General features: G+C 47.4%; 2 protein-coding genes across 5 annotated transcripts; both read left to right on the top strand.

Moving 5' to 3' along the window:
* The first annotated feature begins 2794 nt into the window (after positions 1–2794).
* ICAM3 (intercellular adhesion molecule 3) lies at positions 2795–9876 on the top strand. Of its 2 annotated transcripts, XM_044658391.1 has the most exons (7): positions 2795–2861; positions 3187–3447; positions 6328–6651; positions 6748–7038; positions 7164–7415; positions 9295–9543; positions 9642–9876. In XM_044658391.1, exons 1-7 carry the CDS (start codon positions 2795–2797, stop codon positions 9821–9823), a joined length of 1626 nt encoding a protein of 541 aa, XP_044514326.1. In that variant the 3' UTR covers positions 9824–9876. The 2 variants fall into 2 exon arrangements, with proteins under 2 accessions (XP_044514326.1, XP_044514325.1); XM_044658390.1 differs by lacking the exon at positions 2795–2861 and having other exon boundaries at positions 3142–3447; positions 6328–7038.
* Positions 9877–10184: 308 nt separating this feature from the next.
* Positions 10185–18401, top strand: RAVER1 (ribonucleoprotein, PTB binding 1). 3 transcript variants are annotated; one of them, XM_044658389.1, is made up of 14 exons: positions 10185–10418; positions 11988–12054; positions 12216–12685; positions 12978–13169; positions 13337–13469; positions 13592–13692; positions 14259–14346; positions 14662–14870; positions 14956–15037; positions 15172–15287; positions 15603–15686; positions 15773–15907; positions 16214–16297; positions 16385–18401. In XM_044658389.1, the coding sequence occupies exons 1-14, from the start codon at positions 10200–10202 to the stop codon at positions 16529–16531; spliced, it is 2127 nt and encodes a 708-aa protein (XP_044514324.1). In that variant the 5' UTR covers positions 10185–10199; the 3' UTR covers positions 16532–18401. The 3 variants fall into 3 exon arrangements, with proteins under 3 accessions (XP_044514324.1, XP_044514323.1, XP_044514322.1); XM_044658388.1 differs by having other exon boundaries at positions 10200–10418; positions 14956–15068; positions 15176–15287; XM_044658387.1 differs by having other exon boundaries at positions 10200–10418; positions 14956–15101; positions 15143–15287.
* The last annotated feature ends 81 nt before the right edge of the window (positions 18402–18482 follow it).

Here is an 18482-nt window from a genome sequence, read left to right as displayed (position 1 = left end):
CAAAGTTGTTTATGCAAGTAGCAGGTGAGATATCTGGGAATGAACTCTGGCCCATTGAATTCTTGGGTTTACAGAGAAGTCTTAAAAAATGTTTTGGTTCATGCTTTTACATAAACAATATTCTGTGGGAAAGAAACGCCTCCTAAATATGATGTAATGCTTAGCATTCTACTCTAGATAAAAATCTTTCTCTAATGTATAATAAATCAGAACTTTTGTGAAGTTGCTTGCCTAGCCTCAGTCCCTGTTCATTCTTCAGCACGCAAACTTTAACAAGCCTGGAAGCCGAAGAGATATTTGTAAATCGCTTAACACAGTGCCTGACACTTGATAAACTGTTATTCCCTTTTCTTCTTCCTCCACACCCCCTTCCCCTCCCACACATAATACACAGAAAAAGAGATAGATTGCTAAGTCTTGGTGACAGAGGAGAGAACTGGGAATCATCGAAGAGGAGCTAAGATTATCCTAAATCCTCCTCTAGAACCAGCATGGGAATGATTGAGAGATGGTGCAAACCCCAGTAACAAAAAGATGGTCCAAGATGTTGTCTCCTTGGGTAGAGAGAAGGGGAAGCTTGGCTGAGTCTGCAAGAGTGGTGGGAGCTGGAAGGAGAGGGAGAAGTCTAAAATGCAAAATGCTTGTTTATGATGGAACAAGGATTTAAAGCAAAACAGACCTAATTCCACGCGATCCAGCCCTCCCAAAACTTAGTAGCAGAAAAGGGAGGACAAAAACTCACTATATATATCACAAAGCAGCTCAGTGTAGGTAAGAGCATTTGCCATGACCTGAATTTGAGTCTTATCTCTGCAACTTTCTAGCTTTACGACCCTGGGCAAGTCATTTTGGTGTCTCAGTTTCCTCACCTGTAAAGTGAGAAGAGTAATATTTCCATGACTTACCTCCTAAAGTTGTTGTGAGGAAAGGCATCTGTAGGCCCTAAAAGGCTATGGAAATGTCAGATGTGGTACTGTTACAATAAAAAGGATAATAGCTAACTATTCTAGAGTGCCTAAAATGTGCTAAGTCTTTTCCATGTATTCTCTCATTTGATCTTCACAACATTCCTAAGAAGTAGGTGCTCTTATTGTTAACATTTTTTACAGCTGAGAAAATAGGTTAAATGACTTGCCAGGAGTCATGTAGCTAATAAGTGCCTAAGCTGGATTTGAACTCAGGTCTTCTGGATCTGTGCTCTATCCATTTCTCCACCTGCCTGTCTCAGAAGTAGATTGTGCTCTTGAGACAACCCCTTTCTAGCCCAGTCAGATCTATAGCAGGAAAAAGATAAAATTTGGGCTTCCTACCCAATGCTCTAGCCTCAGCACTCACCATGTCATTGCTGTTCCCAAGAACATAACGTTTCTTATCCATAGCTTCTTCACATGTGCTCAGAAAATATTTATGATGCTTAGTGATAAAGCTGTTAGATATCTCACCTTCTTGAAAGAGTTTGAGGGAAAAGGAAGAGAGTCAAGAATCCTGACAATAGCCCAGGTTTCTAACTTCTAAATCACTTTCTAGTGATCACTGATAACAGGATAGGGATGCCAGAACAAAGCTATTATAAAGGCTTTCTTCTTTATGAACTCTTCCATACAACAGAGACAGCTAAGGGGTTGAGTGGATAGTGTTGGCCTTGGAATCAGGAAAACCCTAATTCAAATGTGGACCTCAGACTAGCTGTGTGACCTGGGTAAATCGCTTTAATCTGTCTTTCTCAGCTTCCTCAACTGTAAAATGGGGGTAATAATAGCACCTATTTTCTAGGGTTGTGGATTAAATGAAATATTTGCAAAATATGCTTAGCATCGCACAGTGAATGCTAAGAGCTTGTTTCTTTCTTTTCTTCCTTCCTTCCTTTGAATCAATTGAGAACAGTGTGATTGAGTGGGAAAAGGAATGATTATGGATCTAGAGGCCCTGGGATCTGATCTGGATCAAAAAACTTACTTCCCACATGACTGAGCAAGTCACTTAACCCTTCTGGAACTCATTTTTCATCTCTGTAAAATCAGACCAGAATTTAGGAGTTGGAAGGGACCTCGGCAGCCATCTGGCCCGACTCATACCAGAAAAAGAATTCACACTTAAGCATCTGTGACCAGTAGTAATCCTGCTTCTTCTGGAAAACTTCCAGTGGGCCGGAGAACCTTCTTTCTGAAGGCAGCTGGTCCTGCTTGGGGTTACCTCTAACAGGTAGGTCCTTGCTGCTGACACCAAGCTTAAAAGGCTTCTTTCACCCATAGTTCTTTGTCCTGCTCTCTAGCCCTAAATGCTCCCTGAGGTTGGTTTTGTTGTTTTGTTTTTTTTATTCCCCCATTGTGGAAGCATGTGAAGTGCAAAGAGGAAACAGAATGAGTCCAGCCCTGGGCACCAAAGCTGGGCAGTGAACATTGTCCAGAGGACAATCAATCCCTCCTCCCCCACTCTAGCTCTACCATTCAAGTCTCTTGCTTAGCAGAAAGGAAGAAGGCCTAACCCTAACTGTTGGCCAAGGGCTGGTGGCTTCCTGTTGGGGGTGGGGACTAGTGATTTCATACAGATCAGAGATGCTTCTGTTGGAATTGGAAAATTGTCTTATGGGCTTGGTCCCATCTTTCATACTCTTATGCTCACTGAGCAGCCTCCAGGCTGGGAATTGGGAGTTCAGGAGCTATTTCCTCTGAGGTAGAAATCTTCCTGCTTAGAAGCATTTCAGCAGGAACGCCGATCCCCACTGCCGGAAGCCAGAAGGAAGCCTCACTTTGCTGTGTTTATTCTTCTATCTCCTACTCACTGCAGGCCCTGCATGGCACACCCCAAGACTTGGCCAAAGGCTTCCCTAAACCTGCTGGTGTTTGCCCTCATGCTTTCAGGTGAGACCCAGGCAAGGGAGAGGGCCCCCTGTAGGTCCCAGGGCCCTTATTCTCTTTTAGCTTTGAGAAAAGGCAAAGAGAGGACAGAGGGACCCAGGTTTTTGTACTGGGGGCCCAGAGATGAGGATAACTTGGAGAGCAGTACCCATTAACTTAACCCGGCTTAATCCCAGGAGAGGATGATTTCCTCAGAGGGCAAGGGGGGTTTTGTGTGTCCGAAGGGGAATGTGGGTGGAAGTAAGAAAGGGGCCCAGACACTTGGTAAGCCAGGAAGAAAGTCCTTAAAAAGAGAGCCTGAGGCAGTTGCCCATGTCTCTTTTTTCAGGGGTTCCAGGGATCATATGGATAGAACCCCCAGACCCAGTGACTGCTCCTGGGGGGAACTTGCTGGTGAACTGCAGTACAAACTGTGACCAGCCACAATACATTGGCCTGGAGACTCCACTTAACAAGACACAAGTTGCCAATGGGACCAGATGGAAAGAATTCCTACTGAGAAACGTGATCCAGGATACCCAGCTCCTCTGCTTTGCCAACTGCTTTGGGGAACCTCAGATGGTCCACAGAACCACTATCACTGTGATTCGTAAGTATCTGGGTGTGGGGGGGCAGGGAGAGATGGTGGCACACCATTAGTGACTATGGCCCCAAAACTATACCTAGGACCAAACAACTAGAGCTTTGCTATAGGTTTATCAATATAAGGAGCAAATTTCCTGGGCAGAGGCAAATGTATTTCCTATGGCCTCCCTGTGCCTGACCTCGAAGTCTTTCAATAGCTTTCACTGGCATTATGGCAACCACTCCTGGGATTATTATCTCTGGGATCATTCTAGCACCCCTAACCTCGAGGTCTCCTTTCCTCCTAACCCAAGAGACCCTATTAAGGCCTGGGGGAACTGGTCATCCTCTCTCATCATAAGATGACTAGCAAGGAAACAAGCATTCATTGAGTGCCCTTTGGGTGCCAGGCACTATGTTAAATGCTTTACAAATATCTCATTTAATCTTCATAAAAACCCTGGGAGACAGATGGTACAATGACCCCCATTTTAGTTGAGGAAACTAAGGCAGAGGTTAAGTGATGTGCCCAGCTATCTGAGGCTAGATTTTGTTGATTAAATGATCTGGAGATTGTATCTTAATTTATAATCATTATTAAATAATAAAAAGTGAGTCAGAGAAATTAAAGTTATCTCACAACTTGAACCCAGATCTTCTTGACTCCAGGACCAGTGGTTATGTCTAGCTGCCTCAGACTATTTGAGCCAGCAATGTCCCCTTCTCAGGCAAGACTGCCATGGCCTGTGGGACAGGTGAGGGAATGTGCCATGAAGTCTGTGGGTTCGATAGGGTTCTGGAGTGGGAATGACTGGGGCATGTGGAGCAGAGATCATGTGCCTCCAGTGAACCATGACATGTAGGGGTCAGTCTGACTGATGGGGGTTCAACCCAAGAGACAAGGAGAGTAAGGTAATATAGCAAATCTTTAATGGAAGAAAGGGGTGTGTGAAGGAGAGGTGCGGTGATGGGGAGCTCCATTCCAATAGATAGCTAAGAGTCCCATAGGGTAGGAGGGAAAAGGTAGTAAAGGGGAGCCTGTTGCCAAGAGAATTGGCAAAGCAGTCCCACCTGAGGGTGGGGGGGTTGATATTGGGTCTTACAGGTTTGGGGAAGGAGGGGGCGTAGAGGACAAGTTGACTTCGACTTCACTGGCTATTTCTGGGGGTGGGGTGGGGGTGTTCTCAGGAATGAATGCCCTTAGGATATGTTCAAGTTATACATCTGTCCGGGTCTGACAGGAAAGTCCTAGTGTTCTGCCAGTTTATGACCCACTGTTTTGGCAGGTGTTTGAAGGGGTGGGCTTTCTGTCCTAAGGTCTGTCAGTGGGATCTAGAAAGGTTGTATAACACAAATGACTACAGGACATGTGCCCTGTGACTGACAAGATGAAATTGAGAGGTCAGAAGCAGCTATATGAAAATTAGTACATATTCAGTTTCCTCATCTGTAGAATGAAGGGTTGGACAAGATGGTCTACCTCTAAGGTCTGTTCTGGTTGTAAATCTAGGGTTTTATAACCTCCTGACCAAGTTATTGCCTCCTTCTTGGCCAGCCAACAATTTTCAATAAGCATGATGACCTTGAGAAAGAACATTTACTCTTCTTCACACAGCACTTAGGAAAATCTGTTGATTACAGAACACCTAGGAAAGTATATTCAGGGTTTAACAAAAAATGGTGTTAATTTAAACCTTTTACTGAGTTAAAAAGCTAGGTTTTAAAAAGTTTGATCAACTTAACCAGAAAAAGCCTTTATTAGTTCTAATAAAAGATTTTAAAATGAATGTTGAGGTGTTTAAAAACTAGACTCAGACAATCAGTCAACATTTATCAAGTGCCTATATGTGCCAGGCACTGTGCTAAGAGCTGGTGATACAAAATGGGGCAAAAGACAGTCCTTGCCCTCGAGAAGTTTATAATTGAATAGAAAGAACAACATGGAAATCTATACAAAACAAGATAGGATAGACAGGATAAATAAGAAATAATTAACAATGGGAAAGCACTAGAATTAAGAGAAGACTTAAAGGAAGCCAGGGAGGTCAGTAGTCAAAATGTAGGAGGGAGTTCTTTCTAGGCATGGAAAAACCAGAGAAAATGCCCAGAGCTTAGATATAGAGCGTCTTGTTCCTTGAACAGCCAGGAGACCAGTGTCACTAGATCAAATAAGCACTTAGCAGGAGAGCAAAGTAAAGGAAGCCTGGAGAGGTAGAAGGAGGCAAGGTCATGAAGGGTATTTGAAGGTCTTCTTAAATCAAGAGTTTCAGAGGGCAGCTGGGTAGCATAGTGGATTGAGAGCTAAGCCTAGAGATGAGAGGTCCTAGGTTCAATCTGGTCTCAGATGTTTGCTAGCTGTGTGACCCTGGGCAAGTCACTTAACCCCCACTGCCTATACCAGAGATGGGCAACCTTTTGAGCTTGGTGTGTCAAAATTCGCCAAAAAAACGAGCATAACTCAGGTGGTGTGTCATTTCAAGAAGAAAAAAACACATAATTACATGATATTTATAGTTTAAATAACAAAAATGTATAATTATGATATGCAACTATATTTAGTAAACCAAAATAGGTAAATTAATATTGGTAGAATTGTCATCTATAGTGCACAGTGTCTACACTACATCAAATGTTTCATCCTCGGCATGTGGCCACATGTCATTGAAAATGGCTACACATGTCAGCACTGACACGTGTGTCGTAGGTTTGTCATCACTGGCCTATACCTTACCACTGCCTAGGAACCAATAGATAGAATTGATTCTAAGGTGGAAGGTAAGGGTTTAAAAAAAAAGTTTCACTGTAATCTGTCCAAAGCTGAACCTATCCACTAGGAGGAGGTAGTGGGAAACTAGGCAATCCTCTACTCCCACAGTCCATTTGGGGTTCTCTTTCCTCTTTCCAGAGCCACCAGAATATGTGGCGCTTGAACCTCTGGATCCATGGATCTCTGTCGGCCAGAATTTCAGCCTTCGATGCCAAGTGTTGGGTGGGAGACCCAGACAAAACCTGACAGTGGCACTGTTTCAAGGATCTCAGGAACTGAGCAGGCAGTCAGTCTCTGAACAAGGCCCAGAAAAGGCAGCAGAGATCACAGTCACAGCCACAGCCAGTAGAGAGAACCACAAAGCCAACTTCTCTTGCAGAGCAGAGCTGAAGCTGGACCTGGGACCACAAGGTTTAGTCCTCTATCAGAACAGTTCGATCCCTGTGGAGCTCCACACATTTGGTGAGGGATGGCAAAAGGGGGACAGGTACCAGTACCCTTCACATTCTATTCCCACCTGTCTGAACTTCTCTCTTCTAATTCTTCCTGTCCTCTCAGTCCTAGGCCAGGATCCCCCTCACCTCACAGCCCCTAAACTTCTGGAGATCGGCAAGGAGACCACTGTAAGCTGCGAGATTGACAAGCTATTTCCAGTGGAGGATGCCCAAATCTATCTGTCCCTGGGAGGGAGAAACCTGAGTCTAACAGTCACCCGGGGCCAGGACATGCTCAGGGCCACAGCCATAGCAGCCATTGCAGAGGGAGAGAGAGAGGGCCAGTGGGAGCTGACTTGCAACGTGACTCTAGGGAATCAAAACCGAGAAGTCCATGGAAATCTGACCATTTACAGTAAGGAGAGTCACAACCTGATGGGGCTGAGACAGAGGGAGGTGGTAGGGCAAGGGCAAAGACAAAGTCAAGGCCCTGCTCAGCTCTCTCTGGATACCAAAATGGTCCCTTATCCTTTTCCTCAGGTTTCCCTCTACCTAACCTGGTGATCAGCCAGCCCACTGTACCTGAAGGGACCTTAGTGAATGTGACCTGTGAGGCACTGGTAGGGGCCAGGGTATTGATAAATGGCACCCTCTTTTCACCTGGTGAGATTGCCCAGCTCTCCCTGACAGCCACTGAGGAATATGATGGGTACTGGTTTACCTGCCAAGCTGTCCTGGAACTGATGGGAGAGAAATTATGGAGGAACAAGAGCCTTCAGCTTCTAGTCCTATGTAAGTACAGCCTCTTGACCACCAATTTCTTGTGCTGCCCAGACAATTCAAGAAATACATATTAAGTACTACTAAATTCAGAGTCCTATAGTGGCCCTGAAGATATAAAGAATGAAAGGCACCATACCTGCTGCCTTCAAAGGTACTATTTGGATGAGATGATACATATATCTTTCTTTTCTTTTCCTTATTTTTTTTAAACTCTTCCCTTCTTAGGATCAATTTTAAGATAGAAGAATGGCAAGGACAAGGCAATTGGGCTAGCTGACTTGCCCATTGTCACACAGTTAGAAAGCGATCTGAAGCCAGATTTAAACACAGGCCATGTGGGAAGATGGGTATTGCAAGGGAGACAGACAGTATAGGCAATAGCTTTGGTTGAAAAAAGCTATGTAAAGGGGAAGGAGATTATAGAAGGCTGGACATAGGTTGGAGTTGGCCTGTGGAAGTTAAAAATACCTAAGATTCATAAACTTTTATAGGTGGTAGGGGCAATTAGGTGATTTAGTGGATTAGAGAGCAGACCTGAAGAGGTCCTGGGTTCAAATTTGACTTTACCTACTTCCTAGCTGTATGACATTGGGCAAGTCAACTAACCCTAACTGCCTAACCCTTACCTCTCTGCTACCTTTGAATTGATACTTCTTATAAATTCTAAGGCAGAAGAATTAAAAAAAAAATTCATGGATGATGTCCTGAATAGAGCCAGAAAAACCTTAGCTCAAATCCAGCCTCAGACACTCACTAGCAGTGAATCAAGTCATTGAATCTCTATTTGCCTCAGTTTCTTCATCTGAAAAATAGGAATAAGAGCAGCACCTACCTCCCAGGGTTGTGATAATTATAAAGTGCTTGGCACAGTGCCTAACACATAGTAATCACTATATAAATATGTAATTTTTAAAATCTCGAGTTGCTTCACAACAACCTTGTTAAGTTAACTACTTTAGGTATCTATTAAATCTGTTTTACAGATGAGAAAATTGAGGTGCAGAGAAGTAATTTGCCTCTATGGTCACATGGCTGGTGGTGTTAGAGGTTGCACCATGTCTCAGAAGTTTGTATTTTATCCTTACATATAATGGTCACTGAAGTTTGTTGTTCCTTTTTTAAACCCTTTCCTTTCTTAGAATCAAAAATCAGTTCCAGGGCAGCTGGGTAGCTCAGTGGATTGAGAGCCAGGCCTAGAGACGGGAGGTCCTAGGTTCAGATCCGGCCTCAGACACTTCCCAGCTGTGTGACTCTGGGCAAGTCACTTGACCCCCATTGCCTACCCTTACCAATCTTCCACCTATAAGTCAATACACAGAAGTTAAGGGTTTAAAAAAAAATCAGTTCCAAGGCAGAAGAGAAGGGCTAGGCAACTGAGGTTAATTAGCCCAGTCACACAGTTAGAAATGTTTGAATCCACATTTGAATCTAGGACCTCCCATTTCTAGGCCTGAGGTTCTATCTACTGAACCACCTAGCTGCTCCCACTGAAGGTTTTTGAAGTAACATGGTCAGACCTGGGAATGACTATTAATGAAAACAAAAATTACAAAGTAAATAAAATAGCAGCTAACTCATGCTTCAAGATTTAAACACTTTGTTGTTGTTCAGTCAATCCTAATTCCATAGGGTTTGGGGTTTTTTTTGTTTGTACAGCTACCATTAATTTGCTATTTCCTTCTCCAGTTGATTAAGGAATATGGAGGTTAAGTGACTGGGACAGGGTCATGAAACTAATGAGTGTCTGAGGCTACATTTAAATTAAAGCACTTTATACATCTCCAATTTAATTGAATAAACACCTTTGACTCTTTTCTTTGGCTATTCAAGGAAAATTGGCTAGTCAAGGTCTTCCCAGCCCCTAGCACTGACCTCCTGATTTTCCCAGATGGCCCACGGCTGGAAGAGACCAAATGTCCTGGGAACTGGACTTGGCCAGAAGGGACCACGCAGATTATGCAGTGTAAGGCCAGTGGGAACCCTGCTCCATTCGTGGCCTGTGCCCGGGAGAAAGATCAGAAGACCCTGCACCTCGGGGTCCCCCTGAAGGTCACCAGGGCTCACAAAGGTCACTACCGCTGCTCAGCCACAAGCAGTCGGGGCCGGACGGACAAACGAGTGACCGTGACCGTGTTGGGTGAGTGATCCTGGTGGTGGTGGTGGGGAAGGGCAGGATCGAAGGCCTGGCCGGGCAGTCTGGAAGCCTGAGCCTCCCTCTTTCACCCGACCTCGCAGAATCCGGAAGGGACCCGGTGCCCATCGTCGTGGGGGTACTGCTGGCCCTGGGACTCGCGACCACAGCGGGGGCGATCACAATCTTGTTCCTGCGGAAGAATCTGCGGAGGGGCAGTTACCAGCCCCAAAGGATGCACCTAAATAATCTGGACGCCAATGGAGAGGCCGGAGCCGGATACTAGAGGCTGGAGACCCAAAGCCGCGGCCTAGGTTAATAAAAGCTACAACAGAGACAGCCTCCGGCCTCTAGCTTGGCTCTCAGTAGGTTCTTCCGCCTGTCCACGTGGGGTGGAGCTACGGAAAAGCGTGCTCACCATTTCCGCCGGCCACTTCAATCACGCCTCCCCACCTATAGTAGGCGGTCAAAGTCCAATTAGGGAACACAGCTTACCCACGAGTGGGCGGGATGCTGGCGGGAGGAGTATCGTAGCCAATGGGCTGCGAAAGGAGCAGAGGGAGGTGGGACTTGCCCTAGCCAATGGCCAGGCGCGGCGCCGTTGCCGCTCTAGGCCGCTCCGCCCCGGCTCGCTGATCCCAGAAGGCGCCGGGTTTCCCAAGATGGCGGCAGACGTGTCCGTTACTCACCGGCCCCCGCTGAGCCCGAAGCCCGAGGCAGAGGCCGAAGCGGGTGGTGTCGGAGAGCGTAGGACGCTGGACGAGAAGCTGCCGCCACTAGACCCCGAAGAGGTGCGGAGCCGCCTGGAGCGGACTGAGCGCCAGTTCCGTAACCGCCGAAAGATCCTCATCCGGGGCCTCCCGGGGGACGTGACCAACCAGGTGCGAAGCGAGGGGGTGGGGAGGGAGAGAGGCAAGAGAGACTAACACGTCCGCTGTCTATGTAGAGGGGACGGACGGATGAGAGACACCACCGCGGGATCCGGGGGGTGGGGGGTGGCCTGCGGACTAGAGCGCTGGCGGCAGGACATCTTCCGCCAGGGGGCTGTGGGGAGTGGGAGATACCAACGTGGGAGTTCGGGGCGGGGTACGCCGAGGGAGTGTGCTCTGCTGGGTGGGGGGAGGGGAACGCAGGGAAAGATCGAGGGGGCGTGGCATCCTTGGAGCAACCAACCAGTTTGTACGAGATGGAGTGATTGACATCGCGGGGCGGGGCCGCGGGCGCTCTTCTGGGACCGGATGGTGTTTCGTCTGGCGAGTTTAGGGTTGGGGGAGGTCTCTGGAAGTCGGCGCCACCGAAGTGGGGCCCCAGAGTCTTGGGGCCAGCCTGGTCTGACCCAAAGCTACCAGGCTCCTGGCTTGCTTGCGGGCTCTAGGCCCTTTCTTATGTCTTCCAGGCTGAGAGGTGGAGGAAGGAAGGAAAGGAGGCAGCCAGGCTTGACTCCTGGGGCTGGTCCGGGAATATTTGTGCATTGAAAAGTGGGTGGCTCGCTAAGATGGATAGCCGAGTTTCTCTAGATAATTCCTCATCCTTAGCAAAACAAACATCTTAATGGGGTTTTTAGTGTGAATACTTGTGTAAACCTTAATGTCATGACTCTGCTATCCCTTGGTGCAATTCCCTGGATTCAGTACTTCCCTTATTTACTGTGGGCATGCTAGGAGAGTGGAACCCAACTCTTTTTTAAGCTTCTAGTATCCTTTGAACCTGGTGAAGAGGGAAATGTGGAAGGCATTTATTTGCAAGAAAGGAACAAACATCTCTTTGTAAAGAAACGTGGATGGAGGGCAGCCAGGTGGCACAGTGGATAGAGAACCAGGCATAACGAGTCTGGAGTTCAAATGTGGCTTCCAATATTTCTACCTGTGACGGTGACCCTGGGCAAGTCATTTAACTCCAATTGCCTAGCCTTTGCCCTTTTGTCCTAGAGTTGTTACTAGGACAAAAGCAAGGATTTTTTAAAAAATGTCCAAGTAGAGACTGACAGTTGTGAATCTGTTAGATATGAAATTGGATTAGATGGCTACACTAGTACCTTCTTTTCTGCTGCTGGTACATTCTAGGTCTCTAGTCTTACTGCCAGAGTGTGTTAAAATAGGAAGGTTTTAAACCATTGAGAAAGAGCTCTGTGGGAAAGGAACAGATCTGTAGGCTACTTGGTTTTAGGACAAATTCTGCTTCTGGCCTGGTGTTCGAATTTCTGGAGTCCTAAGTCTTCTGTCCACTACTTTAACCCTGTGGGGAACATGATATCTCATCTGGCATAGGCAGCCCCGTCATCTTTGTCCCCACAGCTTTCCTGTGAAGAACAGTGTTGCAGTTGGCATCAAGGAGCTGGTCAGAATCCTGGAGTTTGTTTCTTCTCTCAAGCCATTTACCCCGCAACCCCTCAATGCCCTACTTTTTTAGCCTCTAGGTGACTTTTCTTGATCTCCTGTTTATTTCTACAGGAAGTACATGACCTGCTCAGTGACTATGAGCTCAAGTACTGTTTTGTGGACAAGTACAAGGGGACTGGTGAGTGGTGGGTGCTCTGGCTTGGGAAATTGAGATTAGGAAAGACATGCCCTCCAAGAAAAGTGGTCTGGAAGCTGTAGGGCAAGAGGATGAGATTCTGGGGGCGCTCTTGTTTTATTAGTTGTATTCATTTTTTCCCTCTGTGATTCCCTTCATCCCAGCTTTTGTGACTTTGCTGAATGGGGAACAAGCAGAATCAGCGATCCGCACATTTCACCAGAGCCACCTGAGGGATAAGGAGCTGTCAGTGCAGCTGCAGCCCACAGATGCCCTGCTTTGTATTGCCAACTTGCCCCCAAGCTACACACAGCAGCAGTTTGAGGAGCTAGTGAGACCCTTTGGCAATCTGGAGCGCTGCTTCCTGGTGTACAGTGAGCGCAGTGGTCACTCCAAGGGCTATGGCTTTGTAGAGTATATGAAGAAGGATTCAGCAGCTAGAGCCAAGTCAGACCTACTGGGCAAACCACTGGGCCCCCGGACACTGTATGTGCACTGGACAGATGCCAGCCAGCTGACTCCAGCACTGTTGCATTCACGATGCCTCTGTGTTGACCACCTACCCCAGGGCTACAGTGATGTGGATGAACTTCGACAGGCTCTTTCTTCTGTACATTCTCCCACCTTCTGCCAGGTAAACAGGCCTAAGCTTGCCTGGCTCATTGTCAGTGTTACACCTTTATTAATAGGGGCATGGGAAGAACCTTACAGTCCATTTCATTTCATAGAGGAGGAAATTGGCCTAGAGACAGAGAATGACTTACCAGAGCCATAATTTGAATTTGGGTTTTCTGGCTCCAAAGTCCTTGGTTTTTCTACTATATCATGATGACCTGACCATAGATTTCTTGACTTGCCTATCTCTAAACTGGGAGGTGGGTAGTGATAGGCCTCCCCAGTTTATTTCCTGTCTTTTTGCCTCACAGCTCGCATATGGACAGGATGGACAGCTGAAGGGCTTTGCAGTGTTGGAGTATGAGACATCACAGATGGCTGAAGAAGCCCAGCAGCAGGCCGATGGGATGGTCCTGGCTGGAAATCCTGTCCGAGTGTCTTTCTGTGCCCCAGGCCCTCCAGGCCGGAGTATGCTAGCTGCCCTCATTGCTGCCCAGGCCACGGTGAGTGGGGCCTCCTTGGACATAGGACATTAAGCAACCCATGTTTCCTGGCCTAGGTGTCTGGGATTTAGGATACCTTACTTCATGTTACCCTCTTGCCAGGCCCTGGGTTAATCTTTATGTGGCAGTGCTGAACTATGATTGGTTTCTTTGGTTTGTCTCTTAAGGCTCTGAACAGGGGGAAGGGGCTGCTGCCTGAGCCAAACATTCTTCAGATCCTCAGTAGCTTAGGACCCCCTGCATCTCTACAACTTCTTCTGAATCCTCTGCTGCATGGTCCTGGGGGTGGAAATAAGCAAGGTAAGTGTTCCCTTTAGCCCTCTGGGATGTGGAGATAGATCCTGGGAGGTATTCCTGGGTGGTAAGGAAATATAATGGAAAACCAGGGAGTAGTGATTTTTTTTTTTTTCCTGGTCTCATAGGCCTCCTGGGTGCACCTCCAACCATGCCCCTGTTGAACAGCCCAGCTTTATCCACAGCATTGCTTCAGCTTGCCCTACAGACTCAGAGCCAAGTCCAGCAGGTACTGCCTTTTCCTCCTTCCTTGGGTCATAATTCCATAGTCTATACCAGCTCTCCACCAGAGTCAGGAGTTGGAAGATAAGGCCAGGAATAATTATCAAGCAACTCCATTCCTTTCTGCAGAAGTCTACCACATCACTTACATCTGCCCGGTTGGCAGGCTGACAATCAGAGACCTAGTTTGACCATGGAGGTCTTGTTCACAGATCACTATTGACCAACTGAAAACCTACTTTCTATCCCCACTGTCTAGAAACTTCCTGACTGGAGACTGCCCTAGGCCAGCTCTACCTGAGGACTTTGACCTTTTCATTGATCCTTCCTTTTCTTTATAATCCTTATCTTCCTGAAATGGACTTTCATTTTCTGTCTTCAATTATCTTTCTTGGAATAGCAGTAGTTGTTTTGATTTACTGATGAATACCAGACTTCTTCTCCCACCACTGGAAGTACTGATGATTTTTTCCCCTTGTGTTGCTTTGATGGGCCACCTCTTGCCCTCCAATAGTGTTTACTCTTGGGTGCTCAAATTTACCTGAGTTCTGACACTGACCAAACTCTTTCTAGAAACCAGGGATCCTTGGAGACTCTCCCTTAGGGTCATTCCAATCTGGGACCCAGCCTGGGAACACTCTTCTTGGAGAGTTACCTGCAGGTAAATTGGGTTTCTGCTGCATTCTCTCCTTCCACAAAGTCAGTTCATTCAGAAGCATATAGTAAGTACCCACTGAATATACACATACAGTGTACTCCTGTCTTTACATTCTATTGCAGTATAAAGGAAACAGCCTGGACAGTGAGAAATACAAAATTCACACGGAGTGATTATGTGATAGCACAAACAGTTTGGGATGATCTTGAAAGGCCAGACAGACTTCACAGGAGATTAGATTGGGGGGGGAGGGGAGATGGGGCGGTGGTGGTGGAGAATTAGGGTTTCCCATGCTCATGGCAGATTCTCTTTTCAAAGGAGGAGTCCTGCCCTCAGACATGCCCCCAGTTCGAGGGAAGCCTCCATCTCTCTTGCCTCCACTGCTGGGCACAGCAGGGGGAGATCGTGAAGCTCTGGCTCTGGGGGCTTCAGCCACTCAGCTCACTCCACCTCCTGCCTCCCTTCGGGGTTCTGTTCTCAGTGGATTACAGAAACTCAGTGAGAATGGGCCCCCACCAACCTCTGGGGTAAGACTTAAACCCTTCCTCTGGGTGAGGAACAGGCAAGGTTATGGGAAGCCTTTGCCAAAGGTGATTGTGTCTTCCTGCCTAGGTCTCACTGCTGGGAGAGCCTCCCAAGGACTTCAGGATCCCTTTGAACCCTTACCTAAACCTACACAGTCTCTTACCAACAGGTAGCCTGCTTAGTAAAGTGTCTAGGCTGGAGTTGGGTTGGAGTAAGGGTGGGAAGGGATGGGGGTTCAGGGGTTGGGTTGGGAGTAGAATAGCTTTAAGAAAAGCAAATCTGATATTTTCCCTTTGGCCCCAGGGAGTGGCAGCAAAGCTTTTAATCTGAAATCCAGTATGCTGGGCGGTACTTCTAGCACCCGTCTGTCCACTGATTCAGGCCTTTCCTCAGATGGCTATGGCTTTGACTATCCACCGGTAAGACTTATGGGCCTCAACCTTCTGCCTTTTCTTCTGTCCTTCTATTTTCTTTATCTTACCACACATGAAGCTCATATATTCAATCAGCTCATGCTGATCAAACAGGACAGGAGTTTACTGACCTTGGAACACACTCCAGGCTCTCTCCTAGGAAGTTTGGGCTCTATAACTCAGTTGCTTTATAACTTAGGAGAGAGCAAAAGAGGGATGCCTGACCAGGAAGACCATATGGGCTATAGTTACTGAGGTGGTTGCTATGAAGCTGTTTAGTTCTCTGAACCTTTCCTTCCAACTGTATGATCTCTTCACCAGGATTTGGGTCCAAGGCGTATATTTTCCCATCCTCGAGAATCTGTGGGGCCCATACTAGGACCACTTGGGCACAGCAGACATAAGGTAAAATTCCCTTTTCTCTATCCCATCCCATTCTTTTTCTCTTACCCAATCTCACCCATGTCTCTTGTTTTCTTGGTTCCCTGCAGATGTCTCCCCCACCCAGTGGGTTTGGTGAACGGGGCAGTGGAAGTGGGGGGCTTCCCCACTTTTACTCAGGTTCCCCTACCTCCTATTTCACCAGTGGTCTGCAGGCTGGCCTCAAGCAGAGTCACCTCAACAAGGTAAGATCCCCTAATTGGACATGTAAAGGGGGGGGGTTACTGAGGAGTGGGAAGTAGAGTGCTTAAGAACTCCTTGCCTGGCCCACCATCAGAAATTCCAAGTCTGAGGGGGAGGTGGAGCCTCGGGGCAACAGTCACCTTTTAATTGTGGAGGAGCCAACTTCAGGAGGGTTGCAGATTTCATGAAAGAATCCAGGTCCCTTTGGGGAAGAGAAGTTGTATCTAGCAAAAAGATTTCATGGGGCAAAGGGGAGATTAGCAAGCCTGAATCATGGGAATCGAGACTGATGCTCCCTCACCTCTCAGGTTGTTGGCACGTCCCCCATGGGTTCTGGAGAGGGTCTCTTGGGTCTGGGTCCTGGCCCTGACAGCCATGGCAGCCTGATGAAGGTAAATGGCTTGGGGCAGGTGGTTCGTGGGGAAGACTGGGGAAGGGGGACCACCTTTCACCTACTGCTTTGTACTTTGTATTCACAGACTCCTATGGGTGGCCAGAAACGGGGCTTCTCCCACCTGCTTCCTTCCCCAGAGCCTAGCCCTGAAGGGGGGTATGTGGGGCAGCATTCCCAAGGCCTGGGGGGCCATTATGCAGATTCCTACCTGAAACGCAAGAGGATATTCTAATGAACCCCTGATCAAAACCTCGACCCTACCCCAAGCTGGCTGACTGCTTTTAAAGCCCACTCTTGGATTTCCAGTTTTTAAAAAAACAAAACAAACAAAAAAAAAACACAACAATGTATGTAAAGAATTTGCCTTCTGATCAGGGCCAGCCCTCTCAGACTCAGCTCCTTTCTCCTTAGTAGAAATGGCTGTGCCAGGGAATGGGGGTTGTTCCCTTCAGTACCAGCACCTTTTGACATCCTCCCTGGGCCCTGCAGTTCTATAGACTTGCAGAGTTCCTGTTTAGTGGGGGAAAAGAAAAAGAGGGGATGTCCTTCAAGTAACATGTAGGGACCAGACTGGGCAGGAGTCAGGATTGCTTTTCCCCATACCCTGGGACCTATGTCACTCTTCTAGGGCAATATTCTTGCCCTGCCCCACTTTGGACTTCTGGGGGGGGCCACCAGAGATCCTGTCCCAAAAACATTGTAGCCTTAAGAGGCCCCCAGGGTTTGTGACCTCATTCTTGCTTTCTCCTCAATACCCTTTTCTCTGTAACTCTTCATTGACTTTTCTCTCATCCATTTTCTGTCATCTCTTTGTGTGTTTTGTCTCCCTCCTTTCTTTCTCCTTGGTGTCTCTTGAGAGGCGTCTTGGGCTCCCTGGGTGGCTCCATAAGGCTGGGCCTATGCTGGATCCTGGGGTTTGAGTGCCTTTGGACATTGTGCAGCTTCCTTTTTAGGGGAATGCTGTATCTGTAGGTTGCCTTTAAATTTTTTAACAATTGTTTTTATTTTCTTGTGTGTGTTGTTTTTTTAATAATAAGCCAGGAAGAACCCAGCTCCCTGATTCCTGGGCATCCCAGGGAGCCTGGGAAGCTCAACTTTTGTATTTTCTTTATGGCTTTAAACTTCTTAGCCACATATTGGAAATGGTTGGGGGGGAGGGGGGCTGCTTTTTTTTTTTTTTTTTAATGCTGCAGGTGTGGCTGCCTCCCACCCCCTGCTGCTGCTTTTGGTCTTTATACAGAAATAATGGCCCTTCCTGTGTCCCCAGATGCCTTAAGGCCCTGAGCCTCAGTCCCCGCCCAGTCCAGAGAACTCAGCATCTGTGGTTCATTCTGAAGCTGCTGGGGCTACACTTCTCTCCTTAAAACTCAGGACCAAACAGCTGATAGAGGAAGGGACAGACTGGGAGGTGAGCCTTTAAGCCAGCCCCTCCTCTCAATGAGCTCAGCTGGAGAGTGGCTTTCTGTTGGATTGCAGACCCAACAGTTACAGAGGTCTCCTTTGAAGTAAAGCTTTATCTTTCATTTCACCCATACTTTGTCCCCACTTGGTTTTTATGGTGAAATTCTTTCTGCCCAATTATGTCAGCTGGAAAGCTCCAGCTGCCCCCAGCCCTAAGGCCAAAGTCTCCAAGCAGAATGATAACCTTTGCCCCCAGGGAGAGGAAAGGGCCATCCCAGGCCTCCTCTTTTAGGGTAGGCTGCCCCTCTCCCAACTCAAGTGAGCCAACCCCCTCTAGTGCCTCCATGTGCCCCAGGGCACATCACCTCATATGCCTAACCTTTCCTCTCCCCCCATTCCCAAGACCCGCCTCGGGCTTTTCCCCACTGCACTCCCATGTTCCTAATAGCCCCTCTTAATCTGTACTTTGTCTTTGTCTTCCGAGCTAGACCTGCCAGGGACTACCTGTTCCAGGGCTCTAGGCTCCAACCTGCTGTCTTTGGACCAGCCCTAGTTTCCAGGGCAAGGTTTTCAGTGCCTCCACTGTCTGCCCTACAGGAACCCTGGGTGGGGGATAGTAGCTCTGTCCTCGTAAATATGACTGTCCCTTGAAATCCACATTTGCTGAATTAAAGTTTTTAAGTAAAATGATTTTAATGAAACTGTACTTGACTGATTATTTCACCGACTAATGGAGTAGCACATGGTAAGCGCTTGTACAAATGTTCGTTGAGTGGCAGGAG

The sequence above is a fragment of the Gracilinanus agilis genome, chromosome 1 (genome assembly GCF_016433145.1).
Source record: "Gracilinanus agilis isolate LMUSP501 chromosome 1, AgileGrace, whole genome shotgun sequence".
Taxonomy (NCBI): Eukaryota; Metazoa; Chordata; class Mammalia; order Didelphimorphia; family Didelphidae; genus Gracilinanus; species Gracilinanus agilis.
This window is presented reverse-complemented; position numbering and strand designations above follow the sequence as displayed.